Below are 21,036 nucleotides of genomic sequence, written 5' to 3' on the forward strand. Positions count from 1 at the left end.
GGTTTGCAGCTTTCCTCTAGACTACTAATGAAAACGCAATATTATTGCTGTCTCCGTTGTCATTTCCTGCCGGGTAAAAATGTTGTCACAGAGAAAACAAGTTGAAAATCTCTCCCATGGACTGAGAGGTTCTAATTGTTTTTTCTCTATTCAAAACTTAAAAAAAAAATTAAATATTAAGAATGTCCTTTTAATTTAAACCTGCAACCACTGTAATTTTTTAAGACTTAAAAAACGTTAACATGACACTTTCTTACAATATTAGTCATAATACAATATTATTTTACTGTACATGTTATATAATTTTATTATGATAGTCATAGTAATTAATATTAATATTTTAGATTATTATTTTATATACACATACTATACAGTGCATCCGGAAAGTATTCCCAGCGCTTCACTTTTTCCACATTTTGTTATGTTGCAACCTTATTCCAAAATGGAATAGATTCATTGTGTTCCTCAAAATTCTACAAACAATACCCCATAATGACAATGTGAAAGACGTTTGTTTGAAATCTTTGCAAATTTATTAAAAATAAAAAAACGAAAAAAATCCCATGTACAAAAGTATTCACAGCCTTTGTTCAATAGTTTGTTGAAACACCTTTGGCACCAATTACAGCCTCAAGTTTTTTTTGAGTATGATGCTACAAGCTAGGCACGCCTATTTTTTGGCAGTTTCTCCCATTCTTCTTTGCAGGACCTTTCAAGCTTCATCAGGTTGGATGGGGAGTGTCGGTGCACAGCCATTTTCAGATCTCTCCAGAGATGTTTAATCGGGTTCAAGTCCGGGCTCTGGCTGGGCCACTCAAGGACATTCAGTGTTGTCCCATAGCCACTCCTTTGTTATCTTGGCTGTGTGCTTAGGGTCATTGTCCTGTTGGAAAATGAACCTTCACCCCAGTCAGATCCAGAGCGCTCTGGAGCAGGTTTTCATCAAGGATGTCTCTATACATGTCTGTATTCATCTTTCTCCCGATCCTGACTAGTTTCCCAATTCCTGCCACTGAAAAACATCCCCACAAAATGATGCTGCCACCACCATACTTCACTGTAGGGATGGTATTGGCCAGGTGATGAGCGGTACCTGATTTCCTCCAGACACGACGCTTGCCATTCATGCCAAAGAGTTCAATCTTTGTTTCATTAGACCAGAGAATTTTGTTTCTCATGGTCTGAGAGTCCTCCGGGTGACTTTTGCAAACTCCAGGCAGGATGTCATGTGCCTTTTTTTACTGAGGAGTAGCTTCCATCTGGCCACTCTACCATACAAGTCTGATTGGTGGAGTGCTGCAGAGATGTTTTTTCTTCTGGAAGGTTCTCCTCTCTCCACAGAGAAATGCTGGAGCTCTGTCAGACTGACCATCGGGTTCTTGGTGACCTCCCTGACTAAGGCCTTCCCTCCCCATCGCTCAGTTTGGCTGGGCGGCCTCGCTCTAGGAAGGAGTCCTGGTGGTTCCAAACTTCTTCCATTCAAGGATGATGAAGGTCACATTGGGACCTTCAATACTGCAGTAATGTTTGTGTACCCTTCCCCAGATTTGTGCCTCGATACAATCCTGTATCAAAGGTTTACAGACAATTCCTTGGACTTCATGGCTTGGTTTGTGCTCTTAACTGTGGGACCTTATATAGACAGGTGTGTGCCTTTCCAAATCATGTGCAATCAACAGAATTTAACACAGGTGGACTCCAATCAAGAAATATCTCAAGGATGATCAGTGGAAACAGTATGCATCTGAGCTAAATTTTGAGTGTCATGGCAAAGGCTGTGAATACTTGTGTACATGTGATTTTTTTTGTTTTTTTATTTTTAATAAATTTGCAAAGTATTCAAACTTCATTCACGTTGTCATTATGGGGTGTTGTTTGTAGAAGTTTGAAGCAAATAATGAATTTAATCCATTTTAGAATAAGGCTGTAACATAACAAAATGTGGAAAAATTGAAGCGCTGTGAATACTTTCTGGGTGCACTGTACATATGAGATATATATACACACACACATACATATATTTTTTATAAGAATACATTATATATACACACACAATTATGCAATATTAAATAGGCAAACGGGGTACAGAATGGCCGCAGAATTCTTCACAAATGGAATACAAAAGATCTATTATGTAACTACGAAGTTCTCTGCAGAAAATTTGCCACAGGATGGACATTTCAATATTGTTAGGTGAAGTAGTGGTCACATCATAGAGAAATGATAAGTACTTACATTTCTTGAGGCACATTTATTCTCTTAGCTTATACTTAACACGTAAGGGTCCAGCGGGCCTCTGGACCCCAACAAAGTGCATAGGATCCTGTAAAACATAGGATAAGGCTATTTTAGGACTTGGTACACCAGAAAAATTTCTGTTCCAATGACCAGGACAAGACTTATGAAATGGACATCATAATATTTCTTAAAGCAGATCTTCGCTGCATTTGAGCACCATCAAACCAAAAACATTATTTAATTAATTTGTAATATTCAAAGAAAACTTCACCATCCATCCATGCCTCCATGCTTTATTTTGTTATGAAATCACTTTGAAAAATAACCCCTAGCATTTCTGTGACCATTTTGAGTAAGGGCAAAATGATTCATGTAGCATTTACTTCTTGGATTCCATCTGCCCTTAGTATGCAGGAGGGTGTGCTTAGCTGAGAAAACCTCGCCTCCTCCCCTAACCCTCCCCTCCTGAAGACTCCTATGACATAACTTGCCTAGGCAAGAAACCAGGAATTAAGGATGTATGTAAAAAAAAAGTTTAATAAATATGATATACTTTCCTATCTATTTACTAATGCTAGCAGCAAGTGGATTAAAAATAATCAATGTAGGATGGAAGAGTGAAGTTCCACTTTAAGGGCAAAAAAGAGGTGTTAAAGCTGAACTACAGATAAATCCACAGATGTTTTACTTGACAAATGACTGTATTTTTATCCATACATTGCTGAGATTTACCACGCAGCATACATCTGGCAGCCAGGATGGATTTTTCTCTGCTGCAGTGAACCACTAGTCTACCAGGGCTGTTTATAAATGGTAGCCAATAAACAGAGATTTTAAACATCTATAGCAGCCAGAAATAGGTATACATTTGTAGAGCCGGTGATGGGCTTTCATGTGAAAATTATTCAGTAGGCTTTCAAGCCACCTGTCCACTTTCACAACCCACCTTAGAAAATTACCTACCCTGCCATGTATCCAGTAGTGTATTTGTGCTGCCCTAGGCCTGACTAAATTTGTGACCCCCTAATTTAAATATGACCCACCCCTTCCTGTCAAGGCCACACCCCTTTCTGTTTAAGACCCGCCCTGAAATTTTCGAGTGGGGACACTAGTTCTTAGGGCCTGGGGGGCATTGGATTCCCTTAAAGAGGGAGTCCCGCGAAAAAAAAAAAGTAAAAGTCAGCAGCTACAAATACTGCAGCTGCTGACTTTTAAGATAAGGACACTCACCTGTCCCAGGGTCCAGCGATGTCGGCACCCGAGGCCGAATCGTCCCTCGGTCCTCGGGTGCTGCCGCCGCCATTCTCTGTAAGGGAATCAGGAAGTGAAGCGCGGCGGCTTCACTTCCCGGTTCCCTACTGCGCATGCGCGAGTCTCGCTGCGCTTCCTAACTGGTCCCCGTGGGAGTCTATGCCGGAAGTGGGTGCAAATACCTGTCTTAGACAGGTATCTGCACCCCCCTCCCCCCTGAAAGGTGTCAAATGTGACACCGGAGGGGGGGAGGGTTCCGAAAAACAGAGGTTCAATTTTTGTGTGAACCTCCGCTTTAACTTGCATAGATTTCCTCTCACTTCCTGTTTGGCTATGGGACAGGAAGTGAAGGGAAATCTCTGCAATGGGACAGGGATGGTAAAAAATAAACTGACAGGGGCTATAACCTTCCCTTACTCTATCAATAATGAAAAAAAAGTGTTGCCTATAGTTCTACTTTAAGCACAAATTTCTGATAATTTTATGGAGAGGACTAAGAAGATATAACCTTGACAATGGTGCAGCAGAAAACATATAGCACAGTGAGGAAGGTTTGTGGTCCAGGATGAGAGGACAGTCAAAATTAGAAGCAGCTTGCGTTACACTAACAGTGTAGCGCAAGCCGCGGGGACTCTTTCCGTGATGCCCCCCTGCAAAGTGCTGCCCTAGGCCTGGGCCTTGTTGGCCTTGGCCAGGATACAGTGTTGCATGTATCCCAGGCTATGCTGTCCCACCTGCAGGCTTGGCAACTCAAAAAAATTCCCTTGATGACCAGGATACCTTGCCTCAAAGCACAACCTGGAAGAAGAACTTGGTGTACTCTGTGTTCTGTGACTTATGGTCAACTTCCTTTTATATGGTGTAGAGCGCAGGTGAAGCGGTGTCCCACGTGTATGGTCTTTTATGACCAATATGATCCCCAACAAGTGTCAATGCAACAAGCATAGCATCCCCTACCCAGTAAAACAAGGGATGTTCTTCTGGGACCAAGACATACAGGTGACTTATGTCTTGACTTGACTGCAGCGGCGCTTTGCCAGTGGTTCTGCATCGGTGCCCATTCAGATCAATGGGCAGGAGCGATGTATACACCGCTCCAAAGATGCGGCTTGCAGGAGTTTTTTTAACGTCCTGCAAGCGTACCGATCCAGTGTGAAAGCCCTCCGGCTCTCACACTGGAGAGACAGGAGCGGCTCCTTACAGGCGCTATTTTTGGCGCCGTAGCGCCTGTAAAGCATTTTTATTATTTTTATTTTACTAGTAATGTCAGCGATCTGCGATTTTTATCGGGACTGCGACATTATGGCGGACACATCGGACACTTTTTGCACATTTTTGGGACCATTGTCATTTATACAGCGATCAGTGCTATAAAAATGCACTGATTACTGTGTAAATGTCACTGGCAGGGAAGGGGTTAACACTAGGGGGGCGATCAAGGGGTTAACTGTGTTCCCTTAGTGTGTTTCTAACTGTAGGGGGATGAGACTGGCTAGAGGAAATGACAAATCGTTGTTCCTAGCTATTAGGAACTCACAATCTGTCACTCCTCACAGAACAGAACAGGGATTTGTGTGTTTACACACACACACGTCACTGTTCTGCCTCTCCTGCCTGTGATCGCTCGTGGCCGGTGGTCATTGCGACCGTCGGGCACGAGCATCGGCACCCCGCAGTGCAGCCTGCTATCCCAATCCCACGAGCCGTTGTATAACTACTATGGTTTGCGGGATCGTGCCGACCTGCCGCAGTATAGTTTTCCAAAAATAGGCAAAAAAAAGTATCAAAAACCATCTTTTTTTTGGGCGGTCGCGGGTGCAGGGGGGGGGGGGGGGTCCCTGAATGGCAGTTTGGAAATGTGGTCACCCTAATGACAACACTGTTCTTCACAAGTGAAATCACACAGCGGTGCTGTCACCCTGTGGATAGTGTTGCCTTAGATGGGCATGTAGTTTAAAATGAAAATTAATGTTCATGTTTACACTTCTTTAGTACATATACACCTTTTAAACAAATGATGTTGTGCCTCCTCACTCCTTTACCACATTTGAAAATATACAGTATTTACTGTATACACGTGCACACAATGCTGTGCAAACGTTTTAGGTAGGTGTGAAAAAAAGTGCTATGTGAGTGGATGCGCTGCTCCCATCTGTGCTCTCTATATTACCTGTGTATGTGCTATCTTAATAGCCTAATTTGGTTCACCATCCACCTAACAGGTTATATCTCATTTATACAATAATCATATGTTTGTATAATTCATCACATGTGAACAACAACTTAATCCAAATACTTTAAATCATATAAAAAGTCCAGTGACATATGTCACATCATGATAGACTCTTCTTCATATGTGTTGCAAATCATCCGTTATAATTGCCGTGGGCGGCGTGCTCTTGTGTGTGGTATCAGATTAAAGTGACTTAGTGCTTCACCACCACCTGTGAGATTTGCCACTCACCAGATTAATCTTTAAAACTGCACCTTTGGTTCATTAACAGGGATAACCACTCCACTCAAAGGAAACTTTCTCCAATATCTATACCAGGTCCTCAATGTTCCTCATACAAACGGATAAAAAACCATCATCGCGCAATAACGTTTAAAACCTTTATTCCATACATAAAAAACACTTTGCACTCACATTTCCAAGTGCCATTAGGCCGGCACCGAGCTTTTCCCGCAGTTAAGGACGGGTGGGCACTGCAGCCCGGTTCGTCTGGTGTGTGCTAGATGGTCTCCGTTACCGCTTACGTTCCCCCCTGTTTGCGTTCGCGTCCTCTCCAAACCCCGTTCGTTCCCGGTCACGTGGGTACGGTAATCTCCCAGCAGCCTCTACGCGTTTCGCAATCAAATTTGCGTCATCAGGAAGCTGCTGTGTGATTGGTTCTCATTCTATTTATGTTGTTTGCGGGCGGAAATTGTTTTGCCGCCATCTTGGATGTGGGAATTCCCTTAGTTCCGTTCTATTGGGGCTTTCTTTCTCTTAGCACCATTTTGCTTATGGGCAATTCTCCCATTCCGTGATTGTTCATTGCACCCGCTGTTTCCCCCCTCTACCATTGTTAATACTCATTCCAATTTACCTATTGTTATATTAGTTGTATATGAATGGTTATAAACTAACCCGTCCGTATCTGCTGGAGAGGCTCTCACATGTTAAAAAATACATAGATACATGGCCTTTGTTGGCCTTTATGTGCTTTAACTAAAAAAACTTTTTATGCACATTGTTATTCCATAATTGATTACCACTAGATCTGTAATATGGAACAGCAAATCCTTACCCTTTCTAAAATAATTTTTTACATAGCAACTATCCAGAAAATTAAATTAAATTAAAAATCAAATATAAAAATGAAAATGAAAATAAAATTTAAATTAAAATAAAAATAAAAATAAAAATAATATATAAAAATAATATAATAAAAAATAATAAATAAAATAAAATAAAGAAAAAAAGAAAAAATGAAAAAATAAAAATAAATAAAAAATAAAGAAAAAATGACAAAAAATTGAAAAAATATGAAAAATATAATAAAAATAAAAATAAAAATAAAAATAAAAATGAAAAGATAAATAAAATAAAATAAAAGTAAAAATAAAAATAAAAATAAAAATAAAAATTAAAATTTAAAATAAAAATAAAAAATGAATAAAAATAAAAATAAATATAAAAATAAATATAAGAATAAAAATAAAAATAAAATAAAATAAAAATAAAAATGAAATTGCTAAAAATGTGAAAATCTGATATAGAATGTAAATTGATTTTAGTAATTTTCCAAAAAACAGTTGATGTCTAGTTCCACGTTCAACCCCTGTGGCCTCATCGTGTCCATTTTGAATATCCAGTGGGTTTCGTTCTTTGAAACCTCCCTTCTCATGTTGGTGTTCCTCCAATTGCGTTCTATTCTGTCTATCCCATAAAATTTTAAATGTTGGGGGTTTCTGCCATGTATGTCCCTAAAATGTTTAGATACACTATGGTGTTTAAATCCTTTTTTAATATTTCTGACATGTTCGCCTATTCTAATTGACAAAGCTCTAGTTGTTCTGCCTACGTACTGTAGTCCACAACTGCACTCCAGTACGTAGGTGACATGTGTACTACTACAGGTTATCAACTTTTCTATTTTATATGTCTGCTTGTTGGTATTTGACCTAAAGTCTGTTATTTTTTTGTCTTTCTTATTGGTGGATCTACAGGCTTTGCACTTTCCGCATCTATAAAATCCCTTCTGATTAAAAAAATTTGACAAACTTTTGGGAGGGTCTGGCACATTTTTGACTATTTTGTCCCTGATCCTTCTTGCTTTTCTATATATAAATGTTGGTTTTCGGGGTAGTACTTTACTCAGTTGTGGGTCGCTACTGATGATGGGCCAGTTGTTCTTTATAATATGTTCCAATTCCTTATATTGAGTATTAAAACCCGTGATAAATGGTATATTGTCATCCTGGTTGTTTTTCTTTGTTTTGTTACTGAGAATTGCTTCCCTATCAATGTTAGCCACTTTTTCTCGTGTGTTCTCCAGTATACTCCTTTTATAACCTTTTTCTATGAACCTGTCTATCAGGATATTCGTCTGTCGGAAATAGTCCTCCATTTGGTCACAATTCCGTCTAATCCTGATAAACTGGCTCTTTGGAATGGATATTTTCCACTGGGGGTGGTGACAGCTCCCCATTGGTATGTACCCATTCCGGTCCGTTTCTTTGAAGTGTGTTCTGGTCCCAAGTGTGTTTTTATTTTTGTATATTTCTAAGTCCAAAAAATTAATTGTTTGTTGATGTACTGTAGCAGTGAATTTTATGTCATACTGGTTGCCACCAATATGCTGAATGAACTGTTCCAACTCTTCGTGGCTTCCCTTCCATATTATCAGGATATCGTCAATGTAGCGTTTGTATAGCAGCAAATGTGGCCAGCATCTTCCGTAAATTTCTTCCTCCTCCCATTTACTCAGGAAGATGTTGGCCACACTCGGTGCATACTTGTTCCCCATGCCTACCCCTTTAATTTGTCTATAGTATTTATGGTCGTGCCAGAAAAAATTATTCCCCATGGCCATTCTTAATCCCTCCAAAATAAACCTCCTTTGTTTTAATTTTAGGTCCGATAGGTTTTTCATTCCCCATGCTACTGCTGCCAGGGCATCGGTTTGTTTAATGTTGGTGTACAACGACTCCACATCTAGTGTTACCAATAGTGTGGAGTTGTCTACCTTTAGGTTTTTTAAATTGTTAATAACATCTTTACTGTCTTTAAGAAATGACTTCCCTTCTCCTGCTATAGGTTGGAGGAATACGTCTAGGTACTCTCCCAACCTAGAATGTATTGACTCAATGCCACTGATTATGGGTCTCCCTGGTGGCTTAGTTTTACTTTTGTGGATTTTGGGGACTTGGTATATCACTGGTATTCTTGGGGCCTCTGTCAATAAGTATCTTCCTTCTTTTTTGTTCAGGATTTTATCCGCTATACCCTTATCTAGGTATTCTTTTAATTTCTTTTTTAACTCTCTGTTTGGATTCTTTTTGAGGGGTTGGTAGGTACTTGGATCCTTGACTAATCTTTCCAACTCTTTATAATAGTCTTCTTTTGTTAGGATCACTACACCCCCCCCCTTATCGGCCGGTCGTATTACTATGTTTTTCCTTTTTTCTAGTTTCCTTAATCCCTGCCATATTCTATCCTTACTACTTTTTGTTGGTTTAATGTTTCTTATCTCCTTTTCCACTAGCCTTTTGAACACCTCTATGTGTTGGTTAGTGGTAGACCTGGGGTTGAACGTGGATTTGTTCCTCAGCTTGCTATGTTTGTATACCGTATCGGTATGTTGATGTTGTGATTCTTCTTTTTCCAAAAAATATTTCTTTAAACTTAGTTTTCTGATAAACTTTTGTAAATCTATAAAAGCTTCAAATTGATTGAAAGTTGCCTTGGGTGCATATTTAATTCCACTGTCTAATACTAATAGTTCTTCCTGGGTAAAGGTTACATCTGTTAAATTAAAAATACCCTCCCCTAGTTTTCTCTTTTCCTTTTTGCCTCTCCCTCTACAGCCTCTTTTTCTCTTTGGTTTGTACTTTCTCCAGATTCTTGGGGGTTCCTGCTCCAACTCCCCCTGTTGGTTTGGAATACTGGCATGGGTGGTTTGTACGGTTCTCTCCAGTCCCGCCATTCCCCCTGCCACATAGGTGGGCCATAGTTGGGATTATAATTTGAATACTATCCCCTTCCTCTACCCCTGTACCCTCCTCTCCAAGGCCTGGAATATTGACCCAAAGGAGGAGGGTAGGTGGGTGGATTCATCGTTCGATTTTCGTGTTCGGGTTTTTTATTCACCTTTCTCTGATTGGTAGTTGGGGTGTGTGCTGACTTCCCAATTTCTCTTCTTATTAGATTTGCCTTTGGGGTACCTGGTGTGTCATTGGTTCCTTTGTCTGCATCTACATCCCTGATGTTCACCTCCTCATTCAGGGATGTGTTTGCAGAGTTGGTGGGTGTTTCCTCCTCCTGCCACCTATATACTTTCCCTTCTACATAATCTTTTTTGTCCCTTTGATATTTCTTAACTTTTTTGTTCTTTACTTCATTATCCAATTTAGTTAAAAACTCTTGTAGTTTTGCCACTCTAGTTTTATACTCATTTGTTTCTACATGTGGTATCATGTTATCCCTAATGGTGCCAATGGTGGATTCAATCTTTTTCAATTTGGTTCTCCTTCTTTCAATTATGATTTCTAACAATTTATTTTCACAACCATTGAAAAAATCAAACCAAGTTCTGGATAGATTTTCATCTATTATTCCATCATTGGGGCCTAAGTCCCATCTGAGCCTTCTTGGGGTGATTTTAGCCTCTCTATATTGATCCAATGTGTGGATATCCCACCATATTCTGATTTGCTTGTCCATGGCATTCTTTAAGTGTTTAAAGTTTTGCTCCAAGCTGAGTGCTGTGGTGTTATCATAATTATGGAAAAGTTCGCCCAGATCTAACTTGCGATTAGCTAGAAATGAGAAAACCTCCATGTTATGCTGCCCGTGAAAAAAAATTATATATATATAAATATATATAGATAAAAAATTGTGAAAATATATGTGTCACTGGCGCAAAACCTATCCTATCCAAAAATAGTGTAAGTGGTATTTATAGCTGCTGCATCCAAAAAATTTTCCAGAGAAAAATTAAATTAAAAGTGCTATGTGAGTGGATGCGCTGCTCCCATCTGTGCTCTCTATATTACCTGTGTATGTGCTATCTTAATAGCCTAATTTGGTTCACCATCCACCTAACAGGTTATATCTCATTTATACAATAATCATATGTTTGTATAATTCATCACATGTGAACAACAACTTAATCCAAATACTTTAAATCATATAAAAAGTCCAGTGACATATGTCACATAATGATAGACTCTTCTTCATATATGTTGCAAATCATCCGTTATAATTGCCGTGGGCGGCGTGCTCTTGTGTGTGGTATCAGATTAAAGTGACTTAGTGCTTCACCACCACCTGTGAGATTTGCCACTCACCAGATTAATCTTTAAAACTGCACCTTTGGTTCATTAACAGGGATAACCACTCCACTCAAAGGAAACTTTCTCCAATATCTATACCAGGTCCTCAATGTTCCTCATGCAAACGGATAAAAAACCATCATCGCGCAATAACGTTTAAAACCTTTATTCCATACATAAAAAACACTTTGCACTCACATTTCCAAGTGCCATTAGGCCGGCACCGAGCTTTTCCCGCAGTTAAGGACGGGTGGGCACTGCAGCCCGGTTCGTCTGGTGTGTGCTAGATGGTCTCCGTTACCGCTTACGTTCCCCCCTGTTTGCGTTCGCGTCCTCTCCAAACCCCGTTCGTTCCCGGTCACGTGGGTACGGTAATCTCCCAGCAGCCTCTACGCGTTTCGCAATCAAATTTGCGTCATCAGGAAGCTGCTGTGTGATTGGTTCTCATTCTATTTATGTTGTGTGCGGGCGGAAATTGTTTTGCCGCCATCTTGGATGTGGGAATTCCCTTAGTTCCGTTCTATTGGGGCTTTCTTTCTCTTAGCACCATTTTGCTTATGGGCAATTCTCCCATTCCGTGATTGTTCATTGCACCCGCTGTTTCCCCCCTCTACCATTGTTAATACTCATTCCAATTTACCTATTGTTATATTAGTTGTATATGAATGGTTATAAACTAACCCGTCCGTATCTGCTGGAGAGGCTCTCACATGTTAAAAAATACATAGATACATGGCCTTTGTTGGCCTTTATGTGCTTTAACTAAAAAAACTTTTTATGCACATTGTTATTCCATAATTGATTACCACTAGATCTGTAATATGGAACAGCAAATCCTTACCCTTTCTAAAATAATTTTTTACATAGCAACTATCCAGAAAATTAAATTAAATTAAAAATCAAATATAAAAATGAAAATGAAAATAAAATTTAAATTAAAATAAAAATAAAAATAAAAATAATATATAAAAATAATATAATAAAAAATAATAAATAAAATAAAATAAAGAAAAAAAGAAAAAATGAAAAAATAAAAATAAATAAAAAATAAAGAAAAAATGACAAAAAATTGAAAAAATATGAAAAATATAATAAAAATAAAAATAAAAATAAAAATGAAAAGATAAATAAAATAAAATAAAAGTAAAAATAAAAATAAAAATAAAAATAAAAATTAAAATTTAAAATAAAAATAAAAAATGAATAAAAATAAAAATAAATATAAAAATAAATATAAGAATAAAAATAAAAATAAAATAAAATAAAAATAAAAATGAAATTGCTAAAAATGTGAAAATCTGATATAGAATGTAAATTGATTTTAGTAATTTTCCAAAAAACAGTTGATGTCTAGTTCCACGTTCAACCCCTGTGGCCTCATCGTGTCCATTTTGAATATCCAGTGGGTTTCGTTCTTTGAAACCTCCCTTCTCATGTTGGTGTTCCTCCAATTGCGTTCTATTCTGTCTATCCCATAAAATTTTAAATGTTGGGGGTTTCTGCCATGTATGTCCCTAAAATGTTTAGATACACTATGGTGTTTAAATCCTTTTTTAATATTTCTGACATGTTCGCCTATTCTAATTGACAAAGCTCTAGTTGTTCTGCCTACGTACTGTAGTCCACAACTGCACTCCAGTACGTAGGTGACATGTGTACTACTACAGGTTATCAACTTTTCTATTTTATATGTCTGCTTGTTGGTATTTGACCTAAAGTCTGTTATTTTTTTGTCTTTCTTATTGGTGGATCTACAGGCTTTGCACTTTCCGCATCTATAAAATCCCTTCTGATTAAAAAAATTTGACAAACTTTTGGGAGGGTCTGGCACATTTTTTACTATTTTGTCCCTGATCCTTCTTGCTTTTCTATATATAAATGTTGGTTTTCGGGGTAGTACTTTACTCAGTTGTGGGTCGCTACTGATGATGGGCCAGTTGTTCTTTATAATATGTTCCAATTCCTTATATTGAGTATTAAAACCCGTGATAAATGGTATATTGTCATCCTGGTTGTTTTTCTTTGTTTTGTTACTGAGAATTGCTTCCCTATCAATGTTAGCCACTTTTTCTCGTGTGTTCTCCAGTATACTCCTTTTATAACCTTTTTCTATGAACCTGTCTATCAGGATATTCGTCTGTCGGAAATAGTCCTCCATTTGGTCACAATTCCGTCTAATCCTGATAAACTGGCTCTTTGGAATGGATATTTTCCACTGGGGGTGGTGACAGCTCCCCATTGGTATGTACCCATTCCGGTCCGTTTCTTTGAAGTGTGTTCTGGTCCCAAGTGTGTTTTTATTTTTGTATATTTCTAAGTCCAAAAAATTAATTGTTTGTTGATGTACTGTAGCAGTGAATTTTATGTCATACTGGTTGCCACCAATATGCTGAATGAACTGTTCCAACTCTTCGTGGCTTCCCTTCCATATTATCAGGATATCGTCAATGTAGCGTTTGTATAGCAGCAAATGTGGCCAGCATCTTCCGTAAATTTCTTCCTCCTCCCATTTACTCAGGAAGATGTTGGCCACACTCGGTGCATACTTGTTCCCCATGCCTACCCCTTTAATTTGTCTATAGTATTTATGGTCGTGCCAGAAAAAATTATTCCCCATGGCCATTCTTAATCCCTCCAAAATAAACCTCCTTTGTTTTAATTTTAGGTCCGATAGGTTTTTCATTCCCCATGCTACTGCTGCCAGGGCATCGGTTTGTTTAATGTTGGTGTACAACGACTCCACATCTAGTGTTACCAATAGTGTGGAGTTGTCTACCTTTAGGTTTTTTAAATTGTTAATAACATCTTTACTGTCTTTAAGAAATGACTTCCCTTCTCCTGCTATAGGTTGGAGGAATACGTCTAGGTACTCTCCCAACCTAGAATGTATTGACTCAATGCCACTGATTATGGGTCTCCCTGGTGGCTTAGTTTTACTTTTGTGGATTTTGGGGACTTGGTATATCACTGGTATTCTTGGGGCCTCTGTCAATAAGTATCTTCCTTCTTTTTTGTTCAGGATTTTATCCGCTATACCCTTATCTAGGTATTCTTTTAATTTCTTTTTTAACTCTCTGTTTGGATTCTTTTTGAGGGGTTGGTAGGTACTTGGATCCTTGACTAATCTTTCCAACTCTTTATAATAGTCTTCTTTTGTTAGGATCACTACACCCCCCCCCTTATCGGCCGGTCGTATTACTATGTTTTTCCTTTTTTCTAGTTTCCTTAATCCCTGCCATATTCTATCCTTACTACTTTTTGTTGGTTTAATGTTTCTTATCTCCTTTTCCACTAGCCTTTTGAACACCTCTATGTGTTGGTTAGTGGTAGACCTGGGGTTGAACGTGGATTTGTTCCTCAGCTTGCTATGTTTGTATACCGTATCGGTATGTTGATGTTGTGATTCTTCTTTTTCCAAAAAATATTTCTTTAAACTTAGTTTTCTGATAAACTTTTGTAAATCTATAAAAGCTTCAAATTGATTGAAAGTTGCCTTGGGTGCATATTTAATTCCACTGTCTAATACTAATAGTTCTTCCTGGGTAAAGGTTACATCTGTTAAATTAAAAATACCCTCCCCTAGTTTTCTCTTTTCCTTTTTTTCTCTTTTTTCCCAGGAAGAACTATTAGTATTAGACAGTGGAATTAAATATGCACCCAAGGCAACTTTCAATCAATTTGAAGCTTTTATAGATTTACAAAAGTTTATCAGAAAACTAAGTTTAAAGAAATATTTTTTGGAAAAAGAAGAATCACAACATCAACATACCGATACGGTATACAAACATAGCAAGCTGAGGAACAAATCCACGTTCAACCCCAGGTCTACCACTAACCAACACATAGAGGTGTTCAAAAGGCTAGTGGAAAAGGAGATAAGAAACATTAAACCAACAAAAAGTAGTAAGGATAGAATATGGCAGGGATTAAGGAAACTAGAAAAAAGGAAAAACATAGTAATACGACCGGCCGATAAGGGGGGGGGTGTAGTGATCCTAACAAAAGAAGACTATTATAAAGAGTTGGAAAGATTAGTCAAGGATCCAAGTACCTACCAACCCCTCAAAAAGAATCCAAACAGAGAGTTAAAAAAGAAATTAAAAGAATACCTAGATAAGGGTATAGCGGATAAAATCCTGAACAAAAAAGAAGGAAGATACTTATTGACAGAGGCCCCAAGAATACCAGTGATATACCAAGTCCCCAAAATCCACAAAAGTAAAACTAAGCCACCAGGGAGACCCATAATCAGTGGCATTGAGTCAATACATTCTAGGTTGGGAGAGTACCTAGACGTATTCCTCCAACCTATAGCAGGAGAAGGGAAGTCATTTCTTAAAGACAGTAAAGATGTTATTAACAATTTAAAAAACCTAAAGGTAGACAACTCCACACTATTGGTAACACTAGATGTGGAGTCGTTGTACACCAACATTAAACAAACCGATGCCCTGGCAGCAGTAGCATGGGGAATGAAAAACCTATCGGACCTAAAATTAAAACAAAGGAGGTTTATTTTGGAGGGATTAAGAATGGCCATGGGGAATAATTTTTTCTGGCACGACCATAAATACTATAGACAAATTAAAGGGGTAGGCATGGGGAACAAGTATGCACCGAGTGTGGCCAACATCTTCCTGAGTAAATGGGAGGAGGAAGAAATTTACGGAAGATGCTGGCCACATTTGCTGCTATACAAACGCTACATTGACGATATCCTGATAATATGGAAGGGAAGCCACGAAGAGTTGGAACAGTTCATTCAGCATATTGGTGGCAACCAGTATGACATAAAATTCACTGCTACAGTACATCAACAAACAATTAATTTTTTGGACTTAGAAATATACAAAAATAAAAACACACTTGGGACCAGAACACACTTCAAAGAAACGGACCGGAATGGGTACATACCAATGGGGAGCTGTCACCACCCCCAGTGGAAAATATCCATTCCAAAGAGCCAGTTTATCAGGATTAGACGGAATTGTGACCAAATGGAGGACTATTTCCGACAGACGAATATCCTGATAGACAGGTTCATAGAAAAAGGTTATAAAAGGAGTATACTGGAGAACACACGAGAAAAAGTGGCTAACATTGATAGGGAAGCAATTCTCAGTAACAAAACAAAGAAAAACAACCAGGATGACAATATACCATTTATCACGGGTTTTAATACTCAATATAAGGAATTGGAACATATTATAAAGAACAACTGGCCCATCATCAGTAGCGACCCACAACTGAGTAAAGTACTACCCCGAAAACCAACATTTATATATAGAAAAGCAAGAAGGATCAGGGACAAAATAGTCAAAAATGTGCCAGACCCTCCCAAAAGTTTGTCAAATTTTTTTAATCAGAAGGGATTTTATAGATGCGGAAAGTGCAAAGCCTGTAGATCCACCAATAAGAAAGACAAAAAAATAACAGACTTTAGGTCAAATACCAACAAGCAGACATATAAAATAGAAAAGTTGATAACCTGTAGTAGTACACATGTCACCTACGTACTGGAGTGCAGTTGTGGACTACAGTACGTAGGCAGAACAACTAGAGCTTTGTCAATTAGAATAGGCGAACATGTCAGAAATATTAAAAAAGGATTTAAACACCATAGTGTATCTAAACATTTTAGGGACATACATGGCAGAAACCCCCAACATTTAAAATTTTATGGGATAGACAGAATAGAACGCAATTGGAGGAACACCAACATGAGAAGGGAGGTTTCAAAGAACGAAACCCACTGGATATTCAAAATGGACACGATGAGGCCACAGGGGTTGAACGTGGAACTAGACATCAACTGTTTTTTGGAAAATTACTAAAATCAATTTACATTCTATATCAGATTTTCACATTTTTAGCAATTTCATTTTTATTTTTATTTTATTTTATTTTTATTTTTATTCTTATATTTATTTTTATTTTTATTCATTTTTTATTTTTATTTTAAATTTTAATTTTTATTTTTATTTTTATTTTTATTTTTACTTTTATTTTATTTTATTTATCTTTTCATTTTTATTTTTATTTTTATTTTTATTTTTATTATATTTTTCATATTTTTTCAATTTTTTGTCATTTTTTCTTTATTTTTTATTTATTTTTATTTTTTCATTTTTTCTTTTTTTCTTTATTTTATTTTATTTATTATTTTTTATTATATTATTTTTATATATTATTTTTATTTTTATTTTTATTTTAATTTAAATTTTATTTTCATTTTCATTTTTATATTTGATTTTTAATTTAATTTAATTTTCTGGATAGTTGCTATGTAAAAAATTATTTTAGAAAGGGTAAGGATTTGCTGTTCCATATTACAGATCTAGTGGTAATCAATTATGGAATAACAATGTGCATAAAAAGTTTTTTTAGTTAAAGCACATAAAGGCCAACAAAGGCCATGTATCTATGTATTTTTTAACATGTGAGAGCCTCTCCAGCAGATACGGACGGGTTAGTTTATAACCATTCATATACAACTAATATAACAATAGGTAAATTGGAATGAGTATTAACAATGGTAGAGGGGGGAAACAGCGGGTGCAATGAACAATCACGGAATGGGAGAATTGCCCATAAGCAAAATGGTGCTAAGAGAAAGAAAGCCCCAATAGAACGGAACTAAGGGAATTCCCACATCCAAGATGGCGGCAAAACAATTTCCGCCCGCACACAACATAAATAGAATGAGAACCAATCACACAGCAGCTTCCTGATGACGCAAATTTGATTGCGAAACGCGTAGAGGCTGCTGGGAGATTACCGTACCCACGTGACCGGGAACGAACGGGGTTTGGAGAGGACGCGAACGCAAACAGGGGGGAACGTAAGCGGTAACGGAGACCATCTAGCACACACCAGACGAACCGGGCTGCAGTGCCCACCCGTCCTTAACTGCGGGAAAAGCTCGGTGCCGGCCTAATGGCACTTGGAAATGTGAGTGCAAAGTGTTTTTTATGTATGGAATAAAGGTTTTAAACGTTATTGCGCGATGATGGTTTTTTATCCGTTTGCATGAGGAACATTGAGGACCTGGTATAGATATTGGAGAAAGTTTCCTTTGAGTGGAGTGGTTATCCCTGTTAATGAACCAAAGGTGCAGTTTTAAAGATTAATCTGGTGAGTGGCAAATCTCACAGGTGGTGGTGAAGCACTAAGTCACTTTAATCTGATACCACACACAAGAGCACGCCGCCCACGGCAATTATAACGGATGATTTGCAACATATATGAAGAAGAGTCTATCATTATGTGACATATGTCACTGGACTTTTTATATGATTTAAAGTATTTGGATTAAGTTGTTGTTCACATGTGATGAATTATACAAACATATGATTATTGTATAAATGAGATATAACCTGTTAGGTGGATGGTGAACCAAATTAGGCTATTAAGATAGCACATACACAGGTAATATAGAGAGCACAGATGGGAGCAGCGCATCCACTCACATAGCACTTTTAATTTAATTTTTCTCTGGAAAATTTTTTGGATGCAGCAGCTATAAATACCACTTACACTATTTTTGGATAGGATAGGTTTTGCGCCAGTGACACATATATTTTCACAATTTTTTATCTATATATATTTATATATATATAATTTTTTTTCACGGGCAGCATAACATGGAGGTTTTCTCATTTCTAGCTAATCGCAAGTTAGATCTGGGCGAACTTTTCCATAATTATGATAACACCACAGCACTCAGCTTGGAGCAAAACTTTAAACACTTAAAGAATGCCATGGACAAGCAAATCAGAATATGGTGGGATATCCACACATTGGATCAATATAGAGAGGCTAAAATCACCCCAAGAAGGCTCAGATGGGACTTAGGCCCCAATGATGGAATAATAGATGAAAATCTATCCAGAACTTGGTTTGATTTTTTCAATGGTTGTGAAAATAAATTGTTAGAAATCATAATTGAAAGAAGGAGAACCAAATTGAAAAAGATTGAATCCACCATTGGCACCATTAGGGATAACATGATACCACATGTAGAAACAAATGAGTATAAAACTAGAGTGGCAAAACTACAAGAGTTTTTAACTAAATTGGATAATGAAGTAAAGAACAAAAAAGTTAAGAAATATCAAAGGGACAAAAAAGATTATGTAGAAGGGAAAGTATATAGGTGGCAGGAGGAGGAAACACCCACCAACTCTGCAAACACATCCCTGAATGAGGAGGTGAACATCAGGGATGTAGATGCAGACAAAGGAACCAATGACACACCAGGTACCCCAAAGGCAAATCTAATAAGAAGAGAAATTGGGAAGTCAGCACACACCCCAACTACCAATCAGAGAAAGGTGAATAAAAAACCCGAACACGAAAATCGAACGATGAATCCACCCACCTACCCTCCTCCTTTGGGTCAATATTCCAGGCCTTGGAGAGGAGGGTACAGGGGTAGAGGAAGGGGATATTATTCAAATTATAATCCCAACTATGGCCCACCTATGTGGCAGGGGGAATGGCGGGACTGGAGAGAACCGTACAAACCACCCATGCCAGTATTCCAAACCAACAGGGGGAGTTGGAGCAGGAACCCCCAAGAATCTGGAGAAAGTACAAACCAAAGAGAAAAAGAGGCTGTAGAGGGAGAGGCAAAAAGGAAAAGAGAAAACTAGGGGAGGGTATTTTTAATTTAACAGATGTAACCTTTACCCAGGAAGAACTATTAGTATTAGACAGTGGAATTAAATATGCACCCAAGGCAACTTTCAATCAATTTGAAGCTTTTATAGATTTACAAAAGTTTATCAGAAAACTAAGTTTAAAGAAATATTTTTTGGAAAAAGAAGAATCACAACATCAACATACCGATACGGTATACAAACATAGCAAGCTGAGGAACAAATCCACGTTCAACCCCAGGTCTACCACTAACCAACACATAGAGGTGTTCAAAAGGCTAGTGGAAAAGGAGATAAGAAACATTAAACCAACAAAAAGTAGTAAGGATAGAATATGGCAGGGATTAAGGAAACTAGAAAAAAGGAAAAACATAGTAATACGACCGGCCGATAAGGGGGGGGGTGTAGTGATCCTAACAAAAGAAGACTATTATAAAGAGTTGGAAAGATTAGTCAAGGATCCAAGTACCTACCAACCCCTCAAAAAGAATCCAAACAGAGAGTTAAAAAAGAAATTAAAAGAATACCTAGATAAGGGTATAGCGGATAAAATCCTGAACAAAAAAGAAGGAAGATACTTATTGACAGAGGCCCCAAGAATACCAGTGATATACCAAGTCCCCAAAATCCACAAAAGTAAAACTAAGCCACCAGGGAGACCCATAATCAGTGGCATTGAGTCAATACATTCTAGGTTGGGAGAGTACCTAGACGTATTCCTCCAACCTATAGCAGGAGAAGGGAAGTCATTTCTTAAAGACAGTAAAGATGTTATTAACAATTTAAAAAACCTAAAGGTAGACAACTCCACACTATTGGTAACACTAGATGTGGAGTCGTTGTACACCAACATTAAACAAACCGATGCCCTGGCAGCAGTAGCATGGGGAATGAAAAACCTATCGGACCTAAAATTAAAACAAAGGAGGTTTATTTTGGAGGGATTAAGAATGGCCATGGGGAATAATTTTTTCTGGCACGACCATAAATACTATAGACAAATTAAAGGGGTAGGCATGGGGAACAAGTATGCACCGAGTGTGGCCAACATCTTCCTGAGTAAATGGGAGGAGGAAGAAATTTACGGAAGATGCTGGCCACATTTGCTGCTATACAAACGCTACATTGACGATATCCTGATAATATGGAAGGGAAGCCACGAAGAGTTGGAACAGTTCATTCAGCATATTGGTGGCAACCAGTATGACATAAAATTCACTGCTACAGTACATCAACAAACAATTAATTTTTTGGACTTAGAAATATACAAAAATAAAAACACACTTGGGACCAGAACACACTTCAAAGAAACGGACCGGAATGGGTACATACCAATGGGGAGCTGTCA

General features: G+C 37.8%; 2 protein-coding genes across 3 annotated transcripts in view; one reads left to right on the forward strand and one right to left on the reverse strand.

The window, feature by feature from the left end:
- LOC141139289 (24-hydroxycholesterol 7-alpha-hydroxylase-like) overlaps positions 1-21,036 on the reverse strand; it is a 224,264-nt gene that overhangs the window by 6,984 nt on the left and 196,244 nt on the right. For both annotated transcript variants that reach the window (XM_073625254.1, XM_073625253.1), the window contains one exon: positions 2,236-2,323. In XM_073625254.1, the coding sequence (XP_073481355.1) occupies positions 2,252-2,323 (72 nt within the window). In that variant the 3' untranslated portion in view covers positions 2,236-2,251. The remainder of the gene's footprint in view (positions 1-2,235; positions 2,324-21,036) is intronic.
- On the forward strand, positions 18,703-20,592 carry LOC141139288 (uncharacterized; the record flags this gene model as incomplete). Its single annotated transcript, XM_073625252.1, is given in 1 exon segment — positions 18,703-20,592. A coding segment is annotated over 1 exon segment (1,067 nt), but the record flags the coding sequence as incomplete, so codon positions are not given.

The sequence above is a fragment of the Aquarana catesbeiana genome, linkage group LG04 (genome assembly GCF_042186555.1).
Source record: "Aquarana catesbeiana isolate 2022-GZ linkage group LG04, ASM4218655v1, whole genome shotgun sequence".
Classification (NCBI taxonomy): Eukaryota; Metazoa; Chordata; class Amphibia; order Anura; family Ranidae; genus Aquarana; species Aquarana catesbeiana.